The sequence below is a fragment of the Acanthopagrus latus genome, chromosome 8 (assembly GCF_904848185.1).
Source record: "Acanthopagrus latus isolate v.2019 chromosome 8, fAcaLat1.1, whole genome shotgun sequence".
Lineage (NCBI taxonomy): Eukaryota > Metazoa > Chordata > Actinopteri > Spariformes > Sparidae > Acanthopagrus > Acanthopagrus latus.
Genome location: NC_051046.1, coordinates 21903504 through 21925829, shown reverse-complemented (window position 1 = coordinate 21925829; position 22326 = coordinate 21903504). Strand labels below are relative to the sequence as shown.

The 22326-nt window shown below is 44.5% G+C and overlaps 1 protein-coding gene across 1 annotated transcript in view; it reads right to left on the bottom strand.

Annotated features, from left to right (window-relative positions):
- Nucleotides 1-22326, bottom strand: part of tmtc2b (transmembrane O-mannosyltransferase targeting cadherins 2b) — a 102547-nt gene that overhangs the window by 49186 nt on the left and 31035 nt on the right. Inside the window, exon 2 of the mRNA XM_037108227.1 lies at nucleotides 8372-8948. Coding sequence (XP_036964122.1) covers nucleotides 8372-8948 — 577 coding nt within the window. The remainder of the gene's footprint in view (nucleotides 1-8371; nucleotides 8949-22326) is intronic.

Here is a 22326-nt window from a genome sequence, read left to right as displayed (position 1 = left end):
CGTAAATAGGAGCTATGGTCAGCGAGCGAAACAAAGGCCCACACTATATTTCACTTGTGTTGAAGGTCTAAGCTATAATTTGCAGAACTTTAAATGTAAAATATCAATTGACCTTAGAATGAGCTGGAAGAGCTGGTCTCAGGACTGTCCAGTGGACGAAAAAAAAAAGTGAATTAACACACTGACGGCATGTTTATGTTCATTAAAACTTGTCGACTTCCTTAATTGTGAGTCTGCCATTTGCGGTAACACTTCTGGGCGAATCAATTATCCCTTGTAAGAGCCAAACGATTTACAGAAAACAGGCAAGCCGGCGAATCCATACGGCTCCATAAAGACGACCGGATGCATGCATTGCGGGGACGCTGGTGCTGTGGGACATTCCCCTTCCACGACTGAGGTCTTACATAACATGCCACTATCGATTCACAGACACGCCGGCTATAAAAAGAACAGGGCGTGCGATCCTTTTCAGCGGAGGGAGCGAAAGGCGAAGGGACGATGTGAAATATTTTCTTGCTTGTTTTTCACATTCGCCTCTCATGCCCTCCACCAGGCTTTTTTTTTTTTTTGTTTTAGGGGGATTTTCATTCTTTTCTACCGGCTTCCATCTTTCCACATTAAGCAGAGCCAGGGTCACGGCGCTGGCTGTCGCTGGCACACTGCCTGTCAGCTTCACTTATGCCTGATGGACGGTGGGCTGAAGCAAAAACCCAGCTCGAGTCACTTTCTATCAATATCGGCTGCTCCTTGCCTCGTATTACCCCGAAGCGAAGACTTTTAGAAACCTGTTCAATCATCTGTGCTCGGAATACCATTTGCTTTTACTCTGCTGCTCTGTGTCTTCAGGATGAGTCACGAAACAGCAGCTATCTCATTAGCAGTGTAGTGTGGTATACAGTGAGCAGGTGAATATCACTAGCATGTCTTTATGCTAAATCTGAAGCTGATTTCAGCTTACCTTTAATAACTGGGGTGTCAAATGTGTTATTTTACAGTCAATACATTTTTTCTCAATACATACGTAAAAGTTGTATTTTCATTTCATTTCCAGAAAGAAAGCCAAGTCTGTTTTGAATAAATTGTCTGACAACATGGAATCTTTATGCGCTATACCCTTTGTCTACAAATGTGTTTCCATCGCACATGCCTCTGACTGCCCATCTCCAGTATCCCCATGTGAGAGGCAGGTGGGTGAGGGCAGGGGGCACTAGCAGAGCCCACCAGGCCCAATCCATCACACGGTGACAGGAGCCATTAGAGCATGGAGGAGCATCTGTGGAGCCCCAGGTAAGAATGTATTGGCTGGGTTGTGTTTCCTTTTACCTCATCTAATACACAGCGAGGGTATGTATGGATGTCATATTTGGTATGCAGGGTCTATAGCTCACACACGCACACACACACACACACACGCCCAGACACCTCAGCATGTAAACGTAGCTGCACACATGCATATGTTCGGAGGGACCACCCTCCCCATTGCTAAGGTCAGGCCTTGCCGGCCCCACCAGCTCCCCGACACCTGAGCTCTCGGCGCAGGTAAACTCTGTCAGCTCCGTCACCCTCCAGACACACACAAGCACACGTGCTGAAAGCAGTGACCTTGCGCTAATAGCCAAAGTGTGAACAGAAAACGGGGAGTGTGAAAAGATAAAGTGCGTGAGCTTGACATTCACTGAGGGCCAGCTGGGTCTCGTCCCAGATTTGGAAATAATTTTCCGGTGGCTGCGTTGTCGCGCGATGGGCGTGAACAAAGGCGATCGTCGGAGGAACGCCTCAAGTTTCTCTCAAGACACATCTGAGCCTCTGTGTGGTCCTACAGCGCCAACATGACATCACCAAGATAAACCCTCTTTATGGGGTTTACACTTTCAAAGCATCAGATCCCTCTGTCATGTTTTCAAAGGGTGCTCTAGTCGTGAGCGTCAGGCCCTCGGGTGCTGAGGCTCCTACAGTACCTGTGTGCTAACAGCATCTTCTCTCCTGTGTGAAAAGAACTCGCTGACACGTTCTGCTTCTGGTTACGAATGTGGACGAGGAGTGTAGCATTATGTGGGCAGGACTGTCAAACAAAAAGAACAATGGACCGCCGTGATTAAACAAAGCCGCCCATCAGAGGAAAATCATAGTGCAGATGTTTACATTGATTTATAGGGCCAAACAGGTCTTGTTTTTTCCCATGGTTAGAGCTTGTGTTCAGGCCCATTTCACCTCTTCAATTGTCCAAACATTTATTGGTCAACTAACAAAGAAAGACCGGCCAAGTGCTCAGGACAGACGATCCATTGCCTCATGCTATGGAATAAAAAAAACCCGAAACAAACAAAAACACTGTGAGATCACATTAAAAAAACATTCCTTCCTCAACTAAATCACGAGCTCCAATTGTGTTTCACTATCTCTCACTGAAAATGAGCCTTATTAACCGACGCTGTGCAGGAAACAGCCTCGTAAAAAAGCACGTTTTTTCCACATAAACTGTGGTCACACCGCACACCCACTCCGTTGCCAGCTATGTTACATTTGAATGCCATAAACTCATTGCCTGGGAGTAGCTCAAGACAGAGGAACACATGGCCGTAAATGCTTTAATCAGGCACAAAGGCAACTGGAGAATATCAGCGCTGCAAAGGTCAACTTGAGTAAACAGTTTAATGACAGGTTTTTGTACCACGTTTTTGAAGACAAGTCTTGAAAAGACCTAATTAGAACACACTGTAGGCTGGCACCAGTTATGGACACTGTATGGGCTGCTGGGCTCGGCTCTAAACATACACACTAAGGACTGGAAGCAGGGAAAGGAAAGGGGGGTAATGTTTGTACACAGGCATACAGGAAATTATGGATCATGAAAAGTTCAACCTATGTAAGAATTGGACACCTGTCGAATTTTTACAGACAAACAGGGGGCAGCATATCACTAGAGTAGCTGCTAACTGCTGCTAACTGTGGCTGCCATTAGCTAGTGAGCTTGGTTAACCATGCAGCTAGCGGTCGGGCCACCAGGGGAGTGTTGCTGTTGTTTACAATTGGACTATCACCTCTTGACAAACTCTTGCATGGGGGCTAACTGATTAGCATGCTAACTTCAATATACATCTCTCCAACACAATACAAAGGCATCTTCCACATAGTTTCAAAACTGACATCTCTACATTCTGTTGACATTCTGTTCATTTTTTTAATGTTTCAAACCAAAATTGTTGCGTGCTGCACCTTTAAAGCATCTCTCTAAAGACATGATGGCAGACTCGAGAGCACTGGGATTGTCCTCGAAAGGTCACTCACATGCAAAGGTTACACCAAATCTCTTAATAAGAGCTTTCCTCACAGTTCGGACGCCAAGGGCTTTGACTCCAGCGTCAGCGTTAACCCAACATGTGCTTATTCAATTACTGACTGGGCACCATTGTTTCCCCTCTCGCCGCCTCGGCTCCCTCTACGAGTCTCTCGGCGAGAGAAGTTCCTGCGCTCGCTCGAACACAGGCAGGAGGTGTGCTCCACTTGAATGAATGACTCTGAATGCTGAATATTTAAAGAGTCTATTGGAGAATATGTATTCGTCTAATCCCTTTAAGGATTTTGTACTGCCCAGGGACAATTTGGTTTGATGAGTGGAAGAAATGGATCCTTGTAAGCCCTAAAGCTGACATTACACAGACAAAAGCAGGCAAGAAGAAACCCATGAGTGGTACACAAACAAAGTCTTTTCAAATTGACAATGTGATATGACCCAATTTAAATACAGCACGCTTTAGCGCAATGTCCCTTTTTACACAGTGATTTCTTTCATCTTGCTAAAATCCTGAGAGAAAGGCTTTTATTTTGTGGGTTTATTTTCACATACAGTTAATTGTGGAGCATGATTCTTCTGTTCTGCAACAAATAACTGTTAAACGGAGATACCATCCGTCCTCTGCGTTCCCTCCTCCCCGTGACTTACATGCAGAGAGTTAACGTTTGAAGTCCTGGTGACATGAGTTATGAACCTACGCGGGATTACAGCGAAGCTCTCAGTCTCCATTCAACCCTCGAAAAAAAAACAACACACACACAGAAGCCGTAACGACGCGATGGGAGATTTGCAGCAGATATGGAACTGTAATATAATTGACTGTGTGCCACGATCAGATAAGCAGGCCCCATTTCACCCGTTTCCGACGTTAAATGTCAAATGACTGCAGCTGGAGTGGAGAGCCGGGTTGATAAAGCGTGGCGCTGGCCAATTGTGGCCCGTCAGTCACGCGACGAGCTGGACTCCTTAGTTTGAACTGAAGGATGACTTTTAATGTACTCAAACAAGTGGAAAGGCTGCAACAAGGCGAAGGCTCCTTTGTCGTGCTCGTGCGCCTTGTTTCTGTCTTATCACACGGCACTGATGTTACAGTCCTGCTCTCCCATCTACAGCACACGTTTCCGTTTGGGGAGTTCGCCGCCGCGTTTTCAGCACCTGATAGATCTCGAGCCCTAACATGAGGGAGCGGAGGGGGACTGTATTTATCTTCACCGTGATCATTTTCAGCTCTGCACACAACTAATGTTCATGCATGCGGCGGTTGTAGGCTGGACTCGCCCCGAGGAATAACTCACGCCGCCTCTCATCACTCAAAGCGGCTGCCTCCCCCCTCAGAGACAACGAGACAAATGCTCATGGCTCCACGAGGACAACAGATCAGGTCGCAACACTCGCACATATGACTCCATGATCACAGAGCGCCATCACAATACAGAGCAGACTTGTATGACAGGAAACCTCCCAAGTGAACATGATTGAAGCCATGATGACAGCTTCGCGTCTCCGCTTCCTTTTATGTCGTCTGTGGAGCGACTAAATGACATGCTGCCATAATGACTATTGTCAGCTTAAAGTTGTGCGTCAGGAAACAGCGAGCCATATATGGATATATATTTTCAGAAAAATGTGCCGTTTTACGGTCTGTGAGTGAAAAACAGCTAGTTGTTTTGCCGGGTGTTTTCTCAAAGTGCCTGACAACCCACACAGCCCCTTATTTTCCTCTTCGGTGCAAGAGCTACCCACAGCGAGCCTGTCTTTGCCTCTTTGCCGCAAGAAGAAGGATTTCACTCTTCAGACTCTATCATATGTTTGTTTTTTTTATTTTTTTTTATCTTTTTTTCTGGCCAAATCACTTAAAACCTTTGGACCTGATACTTTTTTGTTAATTGAAAGTAGCACTATGTAGTTTTGGAGAATTCAAACTCAGGATTTTAATATTTACAATATTAATGAGGTAATAATACATAGACATTTTTTTTTTACATAACTGAATAAAAAAGCTGTTCTCACAGGAAAACAAGCTCCCCGGAACACTGTTTGAAGCTAGAAAAGGTGGCAGGGTCCGCCACATATAAACAAAGAAAAACAGAATAAATTTGTGTTGTCCTTTTCTCTTCTGATTAAAATGTCTTCCCCAAAACTACATAGTACACCTCTAAGTCTACAATACAGAAACAGGCAGGATGATGAAAGTACAAAACATATACCTGCAGCCTTCTACTACTACTACTTGTATTAATATCTTACAAATGAGCGTGAAGTGATAAATCTTTTGGCTCTAGCTGTTCAAGTACACCCCGCTGCTTTAGTGCTTTAAATAGAAATGGCTTCAGAGTCTCTAATATCACAAAGGTCTCAAGATAGAGGGTGTCGTAACTGGAACAGACTGTAAAGCTGTGACTTTGACATTGCTATATTACCAACATTAGCTGCACTTGCTGGTAAAGAAAACCATCATTTTAAGAGGCCTAAAACTTCCTGCCAAACAGGTTCAATCAGTAGTAAAACAGAAAGTGATTCATTCTTTCGGCTGCTCAGTTTTGGGGCCATTGCACTGCTTTTTTTAACTGGATTACCCATGAAACTAAATAGATTCAGCATGTAAAAAAAGGGCTGTCTGAGCCTCGATCAGAACAAGTCAAAGAGAGCACATGATCACACCCTTTTCATCAGCCCTACACCAGCTCCCTGTCTCTTTAAAGTCAATCTTAAAATCTATTAGGGCTCTGAATGATTTAGCACTTTAATACTTGGTCCAGCTGTGTCTCCCTCTGTTCTCCTAGCCTCCACTTAGGTCATCGAACACTACAGCTTTGGATGTTACAACAGTTAAAACAGAGAAGAATCAAGAGGGTGCCTTAACATGTTACTGACCAAAAAAATGTGGAAAAGCCTGGTGATGAACATTCACTGTGCAACTCGCAAATGTAGATCGATTCAAAAATTATGATGTTTATGATTGGGTCACTTATTTTCCTTAAAAATGTTATTCTCTACATAAATTCATTGTATTCTAAATTATTTTAATATTTTCAATGTCAGAAAAATGGTTGTTGTAAAGAGCTCTGCTTCTTTGGTTTGAGAGCTGCAAATATTTACTGTATGACTTGTTCCAATGGTCACCACGGAACAAAGGTACAATTTTACACAAGCCCTCACCAACATTACAAATGCTGCTCTCTGAAGTACAGACACCATACTGACTGCGCCGTCCTGCAGCCTAACACATCTGCCCCTGGAGACCCTTGCCAAGTTAGTTACCCAAGATGGCACACCATGAAAGAAATCTGTAGGGCCTGTAACTATCTGCCAGTCCATTTCTTTTTCCAAAAACAATGGGATCAGCAGGCTTTGTGGATTTTCAATCAAAAAGTTGAAAAACTGTCAGCTATGAGGCATCATCTCCTTCAGCCCTCTTGGCCCAGCTTCCTCTCTAGTCCAGCCATGCCTGACAAGCCATTAGAAGGCCTGTCGGCCTGCGGCAATGGATGGGCCATACTCCAGAGGACACGGGGAGTCAGATAAGGCTTAAATCATGAGAGGACAGCGAGGAGAAGATGGCTGCAGAGGCCCTCATGCTTCACTTCAACACTCTGATGAGCAGGAAAAAGGAAAGGCTGGATTTTCTCTTCACTTAACCATTTTCTCTCTCTGTTTCTCTCCCTGCTGACCCCTACCCCTCCTCGACACATAACACATCTCAGAGTGTTGTTCTTTGCCAGGGCATGCCGGAGAGCCAGCCTCTCATTGGCTGCTCCGGAGGCCTTTTTGTCACGTTTGTGCACATGCCTTGTTGAATTTGTTATGATGGGTAGAGAGTCATGGGTGTCACATTGACTAGAGAGCAAACAGTAAACACTCCTGACAGGAGCTGTTGAGGAAAATGGCAACTTAATGGCTGAACGCTTCAGAAGCGACAAGAACATATAAAATGGTCATCGCTTTTTGCTGTCTCAGCAATTTCCTTTGAAACATGTTTTCAATTTCTTTTCTCTCTCTCACCTTGAACGATGTGAATACACAAATGTGGGCGTGCGCACATTCACACACGCACACTAATGTACTGGTATATACTGTATTGCACACACATACAGGGGGAAACTCTTGAAGGCAGGGACCCAAAGGCAAACACCTACAGTATAACATTTCAAACATGGCAGTGTAGGTGCTTACACCACTAGCACAGGAGCTTTAGACTAGAACAGGCCAGGCCTGTTGCCAACATGGCAACATCTACTACAGTAGATACCTCTTCAACGTGATAATTCACGTTCCTTTGATAAATTTAGTACATTTTTTTAATGTTTCTGACTAAATTCTTCTATGCTTTAGCTTTAAATATATATTCTTTTTCATAGAAACACCTGGCATGCCAATTTCAACCTTATGGCAGGCCAACTTTTGCCCACGGGCCCCACTTTGAGCCTCTAAAGAGACTTGCACTGAATGACTGGTTGCAATGCTAATGGGCACCATGTGGCAAACGGCTCACTTTTTGTCATTATGTTTTATAAAGACATCATCCATTTCAAGATAATAAACACTAATGGGTCAATAAGCTTTTCATACTCACACTGGGTTGGGTTTCATTAACTTAAATTGGTTCTTAATTTGGATGTTTAAAATTACATTTTTTCCAAGACAAGAAAACAGAGAGTCGACAGATTTGGATTCAAACAGGCAACAATTTGAATTATAACACAGGACCTAAAAAGCATAACAGGCCACTTAGTTTAATCAATTCAGATTATTCATCAATAAATGCAGTTATAAACACCTTCTTCACAAACTGAGAGAGATATATTCTGTTTGCGTTCCTTTCCTCATGTGCGTTTCCTTGCGTTGTACAGAACACACAAGAATCTGGCGTGAATGACACAGCTGTGCATATACCGGCAAATATTGTTCGAATTATATTGTGATGAAAAGCAAACAAAACACACATGTATAGCACACACAGGCGCACACGCCTGCAGTGTATCGTCTTTCCCCTGCTGTTTGACAGCAGCAGCAGGTGCAGGAAATCTAATGCATGTGAAAAGCACTAACACGGAGCAAGAGTAAACTGTTTACCTTGTAGAGGAGCATGATGACCTGCCGCAATTTGAGCCTGTGGAAAACACAGACATCGTAAAGCGCTGATACAGCCAGGACGGTCACTCCAAGCTCCTTCCACAGCATGCTGCACGCGGCGCAGCCCAGGCTGCCCAGGAACCAGGCCAAGGGCCGCCAGGGCCCGGCGTGGCCCCGCAGCTTACAGTGACGTATGTAGCACAGCAGGGACAGCAGAAAGAACAGGGCGGCACCTTCATCGGCACGGCCCACGACACCCGCCACTGCCTCGGTGTGGATGGGGTGCGAGGCGAAGAGCAGGCCAGCCAGCAGGCTCCACAGGCCTCCTCCGAGCAGCAGGCGAGCCAGGGAGGTAAACAGGCCCGTCACAGCCCCGTGGACAGCCACGTTAACCAGGTGGTAACCCCAGGGCTCCAGCCCACCCACGGCGTAGTTGAGGCGGAAGGAGAGGGTGCAGAGGGGCCGATAAGACTTGTGGCTGCCACTGTGAGTGAGTAAGGTGCCCCAGAAGTCATCGTAGAAGATGTTTGTCCAGGGGGTCTCTGGAAGCAGGTCCTGATTGGTCTTGATTGCACGGCTGTGAAGAGAAGAGGAAAAGATTAGAGGAGCACATCTTGGGAAAGAAACAGATTGTTTATATAACATAGATGGAAAGATAAAAAAAAAAAAAACATTTGATCCAGTACTGAGTGCTGACACTTCTGTCAATTCAATTAATGTCAAAGTGCCTCCCTGTCAGACCACTTCATCGCTTTGCCACATTCTGGAAAAGCACTCTGTCTGAAAACAGTGTTTATGGTATACAGCACTTCTTCCGGCAATGCACAGTGAACTCTCCAAGGAGGATGCACATCTATTCTTTACCAGTGCAGACTAAGCAGAAAATATAGGTTGCAATGAAATGAGACTTTGCATTTGCTTACAGCTTTACCCCGGGAGTGTGGTCATGTGGCATTCACAAACAGAAAATCAGAGGGCTTTGAGCTTTGAGCTCTGGGCAGCTTTGCCACCACAGCCACAGCTCTCCCAGCTGGGGAACTGGGGATTAAGCAAGAGCGCCACGCCCTTAACCACAAACATATACTGGCACGCAGTAGGGGAACGCCATGTTGGCAAATGCAGCTGAGAGAGAGGCGACCTGCGGCGACAATGGACATGGCAGCGCAGAGTCTGTCTGGGGATGAAGCAGCAGTGGTGCATGAACAGAGATATGTCCATTTTTAAGGACAATTCTAAACACCAAATGTGTGCTTTCGGCTTGACTTGGCAGCCATGGCCAGTAAGTAAGGGGCCGGTTTGACTTCCCTTGTCAGGGATGAACCTGTGTGACCGAACCTAACGATGCTCCATCAGCCACAGGCTACGAGTGTCATGCCTGGGGAGAGGGGCAAGCAGGGGTCAAAGGAGGGAAAAAGGAAGGCATGCGCTCCTTTCAGGAGTGTTATATGTTTTTTTTCCCATCTTTTCTCTCACGTCGGCTTTCAGTGGGACATGTCGGTGCCAGTGATTTGAAGCAAACAGAATAAACCTCTGCAGAGAGAAGGTGGTTGGCAGAAAGCAGAACAGAGGTGTTGCAATTAAAGGCGAGATAGATGGGACGTGACGCGTGATAACAAGCCAAGTGCGCCAGGTTGCGATGTGTCGTCACAGCAGTCGCAATTAGCACACTCAATTAGGTCAGAAAGTGATGGGTGGGGAAAAAAAGGTAGGGAGGGAGCCAGAGACAAGATGAGACGAGAGGTAAATTATTTGTTTTATCCGGGACCAAAATCAACTTAAATGTGAGGAAGATTAATGAAACAAAAAAGCATTTCGCCAAAAAGGTGATGAACGTCTTCGTCGGCTGTTTTGAAGCTCTTAAGCCAGACACTTTACCTTGGCAACTTGACGCCTCTCAATACCAGAAAGCTCACGGGGAGTTCGGCATTGGTGCAGCATTCAATCAAATCACAAAAAAGGAGCAGCTTTCTCTGAGTAGGGTCGGCAGGCGTGATAGATCTAAGGGAAATAAAGACTACCTGGCCTCAGGATGTTGGAAGAGGCAGAAAAATAATCAGTTGGGATCTAATAGAAATGCCTTGGATGTCAGCGCACAGATGATTGGGTTTCTCGAGCTTCTCCGACGGACTGGCGGAGGCTCCAGCCCTTCACCAGCAGGCTTTAGAGTCAGTAGCCCAACTCTCTACTTAATGACTCAGATATGCCAGTTTATTTTCTCTGGCCCATTTGTCAACTGAGATCTTCAGTCCACCGCAAGATGCTCACATAAGAGGTATTATGGTTCAATTACATCTCAAAGCCGTTTTGGAGACAAGTGCGCTCTTTTTCCATTGCACAGTGCGGTGGAGCCAGCGAGGCCAGATACATTATATATTGCCTTGAAACCACACTCGAGTTTTTTGGCAGCGAGGGAACAGACAGGAGCCAGTGCCAGTCGCTCAAAGACCACCGCGTTTACGGCCCTGGTGAACCTCCTGAGTTCCTGTGTAGGAGGTTCCCAGATTGTCTGAGTTGTTTGTTTAAGTGACAGAGATAGGCGAGGACCTAGCACACTGTGGTTGACAAGCAGTGACTAGAGGAAGAGATAGAGGGAGATGTAACGACTTAACCCACACTGCAACAACTACTCAAAGTAGAGGGATGCAGCTGATGTAACACATTTGCATCACTGTGATCTGTCTTCCAAAATCTGCCCGTCCACACCAGAAAAACAGCTGTACAGCTCATCCGTTCGAGCAATTTATTATGTATGTTTGTCAGGTGCCAACCTCTAGGTGCTGTGATGATTTTGATGGGAACAAAGGAGGAAGTCAGGTGGCATAGAGCACCAAAATACCTGAAGTACGGGTGGCTGGATGGCTGAAAAGCACCCTGACTCTCACTCAGGAGACAGCTGTTCATGTCCCACGTGAAACCATATGCCAACGTTGACAATGTAAGTTAAATTACTTACTTGTTTTAACCTAAAGCATGATCTTCACTAAAACTTAACCAAGTAGTTTGGTGTCTAAAACTAAACATACTGCCACCATTTCCCAAATGTACAGGTACAAGTACACTTGTTGCTAGTACTGTTTAACGGTCATATATGGTATATCGTCGTGGGAACAATTCATACAACCCCAACTCCAAAACACCTGAGACGCTGGGTAAAACAAATACAGAGTGTGATGATTTCCTTAGTCTTTTTGACTGAAAACAGTAATATACAATATAATGCATTTACAGGCGGGAGTCATTGGCAATGTCCGATTCAAGACATCAGGTATGAGGACTGTCCCAATCTATGTCCAATCACTAATCCACTGCAGATCTTCATCATCATGAGACTCTCTGAGGGCTAAAAGGCCAGCTGCAGAGGTAGATTGAGTTTCTGCGGCTGGCTGGGCCCTTTTCTCAGTCGAGCTGGAGGTAGGGAGGACCTCTCTGTGCACTGCAAACCCTATCCAGCTGGGAGCACATTCCTCCCCCAACCGCGCGCCTGTGCACCGACTCCCTGAGGAACGAGGGGATCATGTGGCCACTAACAAGAGAAGCCCCTGAAAAAGCTTTCTACCTCCCATTACTCAGTCTCAAGCATCTACTTCTCGCTGCCAGCCTCAATTCCACCCAAACTTGTCTGGAGCTCAGTCATGTGCCTCAGTCTGTTTTTTTGGTGAAGTCAGAACCTAAAATATTATCCTTGTTTGGATTTTCTTTGAGCACACGGAGTGTTTGATTGTCAAAGTTAAAGTTTGTTTACTCATAGTATGGAATATGAAGACAGATAATGCTATGATCCAAGCTTTCTGTGCCTATACATTACATTGTGCACAATGGCACTAATTAGAATAGCTGTGCTGAACCCGGGGACCCTCGAAATGTTAGCAGCGTTTCCTCAACTCAGTATTTTTAGAATAGTGCTGCATGACTTCACCAAAACAACTGTGAATCCCGCTGAAGAGAGAAAACAAAGAGAGCATTGTGTCGGTTGCTCATATCACAGGCCTGACTAACTCTTCCTACAGCGTCACAGAAGAAGATCATTCTTGCTTCAACACAACAGACGACAGGACTAAGAAAACAAATAACCCACTTCTTCCAAAGCGCAGAGACCAACTTCTTATGCAATTTAGCATTTGCATAAATGAGCCTCGAACAAAAGACAATGGCTGACTGTGAAATTATAACCCGAGAGTACAGTAAAACAGATTCCTGTTTAGGTGTACCCTGAGTCCTTTCTGCTGAGTTCAAAATCATTTCCATGAAATATGCTCCCACTATCTCCTTATCCCCTCAGCTGAAAAGTAATCGCACGAGAGCCAACCTCTTTTCCCCCGCAACGGCTTCACTTATAATGTGAACGCACCAGTAGGGTGGAGAAAAATAGGCAGGTCCAGTGGCAACAGGATCTCACATAAAGAGGCTATCTAAAATTGAAGATTGATTGGCTCTTCGCGAGGAGTCTAAGCAGCGGGCGCGCACAGGAGATCGGACTTGATATCAGAAAGGAGATTGAAAAGCAAGGACATGTCATCGGGGTTCTTCCCTTTGCAATGACTCAATGAATTTGAGATGAAGCTGTGAGTGAAATAGAGCTGTAGGACCAGAATAAAACCTTTGTGAAATCCCTCAAAGCCTGGTGGAAAAGCACATAGAAATAGGCAAACTGCTACGACCAAAGAATGTATATGTTGGGTATCCGTCTGCAAATCACACAGGGTGCACTGCACAACCACGACCTTGATCCTATTTCAGCAATTGTAGCGGTTTTCTATTGAACACGATTGAGAGGGACAAGATAACTCGAGCCAAGGTTAGAGCTATGCTTCAACCAATTCAAGAAATTAACTTGTTCACTTTCTTGCAAAGAATAAGATGATGAGTTCAATACCACTCTCATGTCTGTCAGTTCAAAATGAGGCTGAAGCCAGCAGCTGGCTAGCTTGCAGTTAGCTTTGCTTAGTCTTGCATAAGCACTTTAAACAGGAGGAAACGGCCTACTTGGTTCTGTCCATCGGTAACAAAATCCACCTACCATCACTTCTAAACTTAGCTCATTAACACAATCAGTCAGTGGTAGAGTAAAAGATACATGTTCCGGTGTTAGCCCAGATTATGTGCCAGGCTATTTCCTGATGGGAAGCAGTGACCCCATGAAGTCTCAACCCTTTAACTTTTGACGCCCTTTCAGGCTTATTGTTATTTGTCATACAGGGATATATTATTAAAACTGACTTGACTTGAGTAACTCACTCACAGCCAAGAAATAGTCCCTGTTTCCATTCTTGATGTTCAAACTCAGCCGGCTGCTGGCTCCAGCTTCATATTTACCAGACATGAGAGGAGTATCGATCTTCTCATCCAGTTTTTGGCATGCAAGTGAATAAGTGTATTTCTCAAAATGTCAACCCATTCCTGTTGGGCCAGGGTTTTGAATGGGAAGTTTAGTATTTGGTTAAACTTGCACTTTTAAACAATCTGGGTAAAGTTTGGCGAAAGCCTTCAGAAAAAAAAAAAAAAAAAGTTTCAGTTTTAATGAGTCACAACCTTTAAAAACTTCTTATTTCTACCACAACAGCTGCCTTCAATTGAATTGCTTCTACATCAGACTACCACCTGCACCTAATCCATTGAGGAAGGGAAAGTATTTTGAGACTTCACAAACATTAACAGGACAATAAACAGATTAAAAGAATGACAATGCAATAATAAGACAAATTATCTCCCAGGATTGTCAGAAAAATCACTAAATGGACAGAAAAACATAAGAATGACAAAGAAAACCAATTATTAATGTTCACACTGACTCCACAGCGGTTGACATAAGCACACTAACAAGTTGCGCAGTTTGGATATTGGAATGCTGAAGAGAAAATCAGCCTGTTCAACTACAAGGCAAATAAGGATTTCCATTTGTGCCAGCATGTGAAAAGAATATCAACTCTGGTGGGAGTTTGGGGAAAGTGATCGAAGGTCTGCCAACTATATGTCATCAGCCGGCTTCAATATCTGAAAGAGGCACAGTGGTATTTTTAGACAGCCCGCAGAGACACCGGGGTAGCCCGCTCACTGTTTCCGGCAAGCCCTTTTGTCTAATGTTTCTTTCCCATGGGCACGCTAGCAGGTCATTAATGGCATACCTCCACTGCACTTATGGTACCTAATGTAGGAAAAACAGTATTTTCCTATGGCTAAGAGTTCATATTTCATATGTTTTTGTATAACTAAGGAAATTAATTAAAAATAACGTTTTAACAATAACATTTTGATGGGCTATTTAACAACAGGTTTCCTCTGAAATTAAAAATAAATAACGTCCTATTTTCTGCCTGCAGGGTGCTGTGATTAATGTAGTCAGTGACATCAGAAAAGCAATCCAACTCTCAAGAAGCTCATTTGAATACATCAATTATTAATGCAGACAGTGATGGAGATGAAATGCACAAAGATGGAGGGGGAAATTATTTGCCAGATTAGGCAGGGGGGGGTGGTGGCTATTTTGGGGTATTGTTACGAATAGCTTCCTAAAGCACGGGGATTAAACCCGCAAACTACTGGCAGGGGTCGTCAAACAAGATAAAATGTAATCAAGCTTTAACATTTTAAGTCTGTCTCAGCTGGGGGGAAAAGCACCAGGGTCCCATTCAACATGGAGAAAAAGTCCACATTTGCTTTGGCTTCTGTTCAGAACTCTCCATATCTTCAGGCTAAAATGTAATTAATAACTCCAGAATCAAAGTGTCACTGAATGTTTTGATATTTTAGCTTTAACAAGAGGGCCGCACAGCGAATGAAAGACGAGGGTGGCTCGAGGACAAACAGAGAAAGTGGTTGCGGGGAAGCTCACTGTAGCCAACACACCGCCACTGAGGGCGCCGTAAAATCCCTATTGTCGAGAATGAATGGCTGCTTTCTTCTGCTTGACATATGTGATTAGTAAGCCTGTAATAAAAGCCCTTGATAAAAGAAAAACAGCCTCGGGGAGTGTTGAAGAGCACATTTTTTCACACGGGACACAAATTCTTAGAATTTCGTACTATTTTTTTTTTGTTGATCTTGTTGAACAAAGTGGGTAGGGGCTAGCTGGTTAGCATTAGACCAGACATCTTTGAAATACTTGTACTGTTATATCTTCACGTTCTGTTGATACTTCTAGTCTCTTCTAGAATATTTTGCAATCTTGTCTCATTCCTGAGGACAAATTAAGCAGAAGGTGTTACACTATTATCTTTAGCAGTGGACACCTGAGGCCTCCCCCCATCTTTGTATGGTAATTGATGAAATGCAGGAGAGTAAGGATGGATGAGACTGTAGCGATGGGCAATCAGGATAAAGGTCAGGGACTGTGGTAATTGGGAGTGGATCTGGGCTGAATCTACTCTGTGCTTCTAGCAAACAATTCTTCCCTTCACTGTTCTTACACCTGATAGTTTGAGTCCTTACTGCATCATATTTGCTGACTTCTTGGTTGTTAGTCAGGAATGAGTCTTATACCTGAAAATAGCATTTTGCACTTCCTTTTCCTTTGTCTTGAAGTCATTGTGTTTTTTGAATGGGTTTGAGATGCCTGAAATAATGTCTGTGGTAAACACAAGCTTTTCAACAAGAGATTTTGAAGCTTTATTTCTTACCTATTTTTCTTTCTTTGAAAAGGCTGTTGGTAACAAGTGGCTAAATGAGACTTGAATTGTATGCAATCTAATGTTAGTGATGTTAGCTACTTTTTAGCGATTGTATTTACGCTTTAAAAGTAATAAAAGTGGTGATAGCTTGGCAACATCTTCTTACTTGACAAATCATGTAGGAATCATAAGCTTGTGTTTGCCCCAGAAACTTTTTTTTAACTTGCAATAATCCAAAATCCAATTCAAAAATCCCATAAGTGTTTTGCAGAGGGAACCACTGCAATGCTAATTTCAGGGTTAGCGAACAAATATACACCATCCCTACCGTTCTCTATAGTCTTGCTGACAGTATTGTCGAAATATTCTTTTTGTAGTATTTAGTCATGATTTTGTTGCTTTTGAGGAGATTCCAGGCTTTTCCAAGTTGTAACTCGGCCAATCAATCAAGAAAAATGCTCTCTTGAACAATAAAACACATGTTTAAAAACAGGATCCATTGCCTCAATCACTGCTGAATGTGTGGATTATGTTGTGTAACGTTCTTTTCTTATACTGCAACTCCGCAAAGAGAGCTCACAAAAGGCTCACCAAAAAGGATCGGAGAGTTTGTCAAAGTGCAACTTGCAGCAGTGTGTCCAATTCATCCACAACACTCGCTAACTAAGTGAAATGGGTCTTCCCTACAGGGAGGTTATTTGCATTGCTCCGCTGGCACAGTCATACACACTCACTCCATTTCATGGCACAGTAGACAAGCAAACACTGAGACACTGAGTCTGGAGCGGGGCAGGCTCATCCAGCGCTGCAGTGTGTTTTAGCTCGGTGAAAAACCCATGCCTGCCGTTTAGCATCCCTGATCAGCCCTTTGTCCTGTACGCCGCGGGCACAGTAGGGCATGACCTGAATGCTGATCTCCAGAGCTAACCAGTCAGCGGACCAACCAACCAGCGAGCCACACTTCTGTCCAGCCAACCGGGCTGACAGAGAAGGAATCCTGGCAGCCCAGAGCTGAATGGTGAACAGTTGCCAGGGGCAAGTATGAGACCTGCTCAATCCTCTGATGTCCAGCAGAGGCCTCAGGGCCACTGCTCTGTTTGATAAAGCTGTCTGGAAGTCTGTCTCTATTACTTTCTGACCAACCAGATAGCACAATGGGCTACTGTGCCAACACCTAAACAACGTTTTGCATGCCAAATAATCTTAAGTATAACTGACCTTCAGTTAAAAGGAAACAGTGTTTTTTCAGTGAGGTAGAAAGCGGCCTGATTTGACCTCACAATGGCTTGGGATGTTGTCGCAGCTCTTTGTGTGCAAGCTAAACTTGAGAAGGCTGAAGCACGCTGATCTCTGTCCAAACCAGGATCGAAACAAATCACAAAAGTCACATTTTGCAGCCAAGTGTACGGTTGTGTCATGTTTATGGGCGATCGCAGGTGTAGGAGGCAATTACAGGAGCTGCCTGTGCAGTGCAGTGCAGAGCAGAGCAGAGCAGAGCAGAGCAGAGCAGTGTGATATACACTCTGATTATTGTAGCCAATAAATCTGTCAACATGTGCAGGGCTGTGGCGAGATAGCGAGGAGCTGCTGGGTCACCCCAGTAGGCTTCTCTCTCTCTCTGTCTCTCTCTCTCTCTCTCTCTCTCTCTCTGTCTCTCACACACTCACTCCTCTCTTTCTCAGGCAGGCAGCTTTTCTCTTTTCTTCTCTTCGAACAGAAACTGTTGCCTTGCTCTCTCACTGCCCCTCCCTTCAGATTGGGAGAGTGCGGTGGGCAGTCATGGGTAAGAACTTTCAGCGGCTGTGGCTCGGATGGCTTTCATGAGAGCCGTTTCCCTTCTGGAGGGGTGAAATTCATTTAGAGTCACACGCATGTATTGACGTACAAGCACCTGTTTGTTCAAGTGGGATAGAGTCTGCAGCCATGCTAGCAGCTCTGGAAGGTACGGCCAGGCAGAATCTCTGTAATACATTTTGTTATTATGATATGAGTCTGTGTATCATCTTAGACTGTGGATAGTGTTCTGTTGTGATATGATCTAAGTGTTGTCTTATCCTTGTTTTAAAGGCTGCATTACAGTAAAATGAAGTTATTTTCTAAATTTACCGGACTGTCCTACTTGTTCAAATACTTGTACCCATTTTGTCAAATTATACCCATTACTGGTGATTATTGATAGTAGTAGTACAAACATTGTGATATTTGATTTTGTTGCCCATTCCAACTGATGGATGATGCAATTAGTAGATATAATCTTTACAACACTGGTTTAGCATATTAGCATTTTAAAATTCCTCATTAGCAAACACCAAAGTACTGACTGTCAACTGATCCATGCATCATAGCCTGAGAAATTCATGCAAATGTCTACCTATCTCACCATGTTAAAGAAAGCGGGAAAATTTCCTGGATCCGTCCCTTTGTCCGTGTCCGCAACAAAATTTATTGAGGTCTATTCTGGGCCGAGACCAAAGTTTCTTGGAAATCCGTAATTCCTTTGTTATCCTGCTGACAGACCAACCAACCAATGCACCGAGGGCCAAAACATAAACTCCTTGGCGGGGGTTATGGTTTGAGAGCCTGCATCAAGGCAATCCATCCAATAGTTGTTGAGATATTTCTGTCAGGACTGAAAGAGAAGTACCGTCCAACCCACAGACTGACATTAGCATCCCTACAGACATGCTAGTGTAGCCAATACAAACAGTCTTACGGCTGAAGACAAATGGATTTCAAAACAATGAAAGAAAGGAGAAGAGGCTGATAAATCACCAATGAATAATTCCTGGAATAAAGGTTAAAAAAAGTGGCATTAAATACAGATCTGCCAATGAGACTGCCAGAAAGCTAATATCTTCATGAACTTGACTGTCTATACCAGTGGAATTCCTTGTGATGGTCACCAAATTGAAAAATGTAATTTCTCACCGTCTTTTCAGGCCATTTAGCCAATTCAACACTAAAGTGGAACATTTTATCAAACAGGTTTTTATTAAATTAGCGTCACGGCGCAGTAAGAAACAAGAACGAGCTCTTTGTACTCTAACTAGTTCTACCTCCATGCCTCCCCTCAGACTGACCCATGTCTAATGCTGCCGTAGTCACACAGGCCCTGTTTGGAGATTGGGGTGGGGGGTGATACTCCACTGCACTCCTCCTCACAACAGGACGCCTTTTGTCATGCTCTGACCTTTTCGGCCGTGTGGTAATAAATTTGTTTGATTTGTTCCTCCTTTCCTGTTTCGAGTGCTTCTCTTTCACACAGAGAGGCCGATCAATGCAGGGAGGAGTGCGCTCTCCGGGCTCGCGGGCCGTGTTGCGTGCGAGACCCATCCGGCCTGCGCGACCACTGGGCTGTTTAAAACATTCTGGTTTCGGGCTTGGACGATGTTGACCCATGGAGAGGTTCAGCGATACCCAACGCCACAGCATTGAAGGGGAACCGGCAGAGAGGGATGGAAAAATCCTGCGCAAGCCAGAGAGGCTCGTACGTCTGAGCGGAGAAGCAACAAATGAGTGAATGGATTCTCTGTCTAGCATTTCCCATTCTTCTTCCCAAACCTTTTGTGCATGGAAGGTTTTTTTTTTTTTTTTTTACAAGGCACAGCAGCCCTGAAGGATGAGCCTGAATCATGGCACATCAATGCGTAGGCCTCCGCTCACTGATGTTTATTGCATGGGGGGCTTAGGTGCAGGAAGAGCCTTTGAGGATGCCAGTGGAGCAGAAAGGAGAAGACATCTTTAGTGCCCCGACCATCTTACATCTCCGGCATTTGAAACAGCTGTGACTTGTCCCAGTTCTGCTCACGGCCATAAGGGCTCTCCTGTTTAAATACGAAGATTCTGCCTAAGTGCAGGAGGGCTCAGGGGCCATCATGATTAGTGGCCACTTTCTGGAAGCCCTGTGCAAACGGACTCAAGAGCAAACCAATCAGCTAAAGGCGCCGGACAGCGCCAGAGAAAGCGGGCAGATGGAGGCCCGCAGCAAAGAATTGATTACTTCATTCGCTGTCATCAGCTTTATATAAACCTTTTCTTTCCTCCCTGCTCACCACGCGGCAGCAACCGCAGCACAGCGTGAAAGCTTATTCGGTGAATTGGAACATAGGCACGCACGCACAAAGAGTCATTACATTAATGAATGACAGCGTTCCGAGATGCAGCTCTGAGTGATCTCATTAGATACTATCACAACAGGCCTGTGTTCTCATACTGCTCTCCGCCCAGCCTCTTTTAACCTCTCCCATTTGGGCTCCGGTCGCGGGCGCTGTAATTGAAGGCACATGTAAGCAGCTCACAATCGGCGGCCACGTGAGCGTGCGGGGGCTGTCAGCGTTGACGTGGAGGGAGGGGGGCCTGGCGTTCCTCCTGGTGACAGATGCACTGAGAGCTAGCTGATATTGCCGGCTCGTTAACTTCTGCCCGCTCTAGCATAGTCAGTGTGAGCTTGTACCCCGGGAGGAAATCAGGTTAGGGCATGATGGTAATCTGTTACCCATTTTTATCTTAAATTGGAAATGGAAAACGAGGCTTTAGTGGGTTGACGCTGAGAGATCAAGCTACACTGCAGGTTAAAGGTGCGTTATGCAGTTTTGGGGAAGACATTTTAATCCGAAGAGGAAGATCTTCAGTGATTTTGCTCATGCCTGAACAAACTAAACAGACAAACCCTCTTTGTTTTCATGACTGAATAAACTGAGTAAACACACTGAACCTAAAGGACAACACCGTTTCTTACAGTTTTACTTTTTGTTTGTGTTTGGCGGACCCTGACACCTTCCTTGTCTCCAACACTGTTCTGGGGACCTCGTTCCCCTCTGATTTCTGAATTCTGAGTTTGAATTTGTTTTCCAAAACAACATACTGCCCCTTTAAGGATTTTTTTTTTTGTTTAAGTGTGCAAAGAGTGAAACAGATGAATATAATAAGCAAGAAACAACAACAAGAAAGGCAAAACTTTCTATCAGGTCCATCTCCATGGCCCGAAGCTCGCTTTTAATGCAAAAGTAAATATCTCCAGCACTGCCTGCCATTGCGTGAGACAGCGCTGCCTGGTAAACCTGTAAACATGTCCAAGAGGAACACAAATAGCCTCTTACGTGTTTCTAAATGCTTTGTCTTCCACATGGTGTCAATTTGCATTTTTGCAAAGGAGCTCATTTACGCATTTGAAAGTTTATGGCCACCAAATCACTCAAACCACACCGCCCCCGTAACCAGGGCCTGCGCTTTTAAAAGACTTTGGATTTCCTCATTTAGTTTTCCACTGTAGAAACTCTCTAAAATGCATAAATCAGTGCGAGTAAACGCAGTAAAGAGAGCGGGGCTGATTGCATGTGTTTGAATCATCGTCACACGCAGCTTCTCTTTTTCTTTGCTCCCCTGATGGTCAAATAGGTGCACGATATTCAAATTTAGAAAAAAAAAACAAAAAAAAAACAGCTAATCACAAATGGATGAACACATCACAATGCTCTTACTGAAACAAATCCAGCGCACAAGCATTTAATGAAAGGCCTTTGTGTCCTGAAATGTACAAGAAAAAACCCCTCCTTCGTTAACCGTAATGTTTCCTCCCTGTGTCTTCATGTCTTCTCTGTATTGTACTGTCACTCTGCTCACCGCCGCACAAAAGACTTCCACCAGCAAATCTCCTTCTTCTGACTCAATAACATTCAGAGGCAATTTTCTTCAGTTCCCATTGTTGGCTTAAATTGAATTCCAAAATAAGATACGGCATACAGCGCCCCAGTCAGCACTACTGCGTTCTCTAAAACCATTCGCTTGACACAGGCAGTGGTGGGCTTACAGAAGGCCTCATTCTACAATATGCAATACCAGAAATGACGTAATACACATAAGAAAATAAGAAAAATCTAATTAACTGTACATGCTGATGAAGCTGCATCATTAGCTCCGAGTTACTGCCGGATGAACTGAGCAGAGTCGATGGGATGAAGCGGGCAGTAATCAATGTGTTCGGCTGAGTCTCCAGTATCACAAAAAGCCGATCTATAGCTGCTCTGTCCCGGGGGCAGGCCCGATTGTTGAACAGACAGCTGCTTGTTTTCTTGTTCCTAATTGGCTGATGTAAATGATCAGAGTCATGTGACTCTGCGGGGAGACTTGCTCCATTTCAACATTCCCCCGAGGGGCCCGCGATGAAAATTGAGAAATAGCCCCAGGTGATGAAATGGTGACCGTGTACCTACATATATTACAGCTGCATGATACAATAAGAAAATCACATTGCGATGTTTTTGACAGATAATGACACACAGTCAGTGGGGATGACACATTCTTGCATCATTATTTTCATTTTCACTAAAAAAGTGATTTAAATAATGGCGA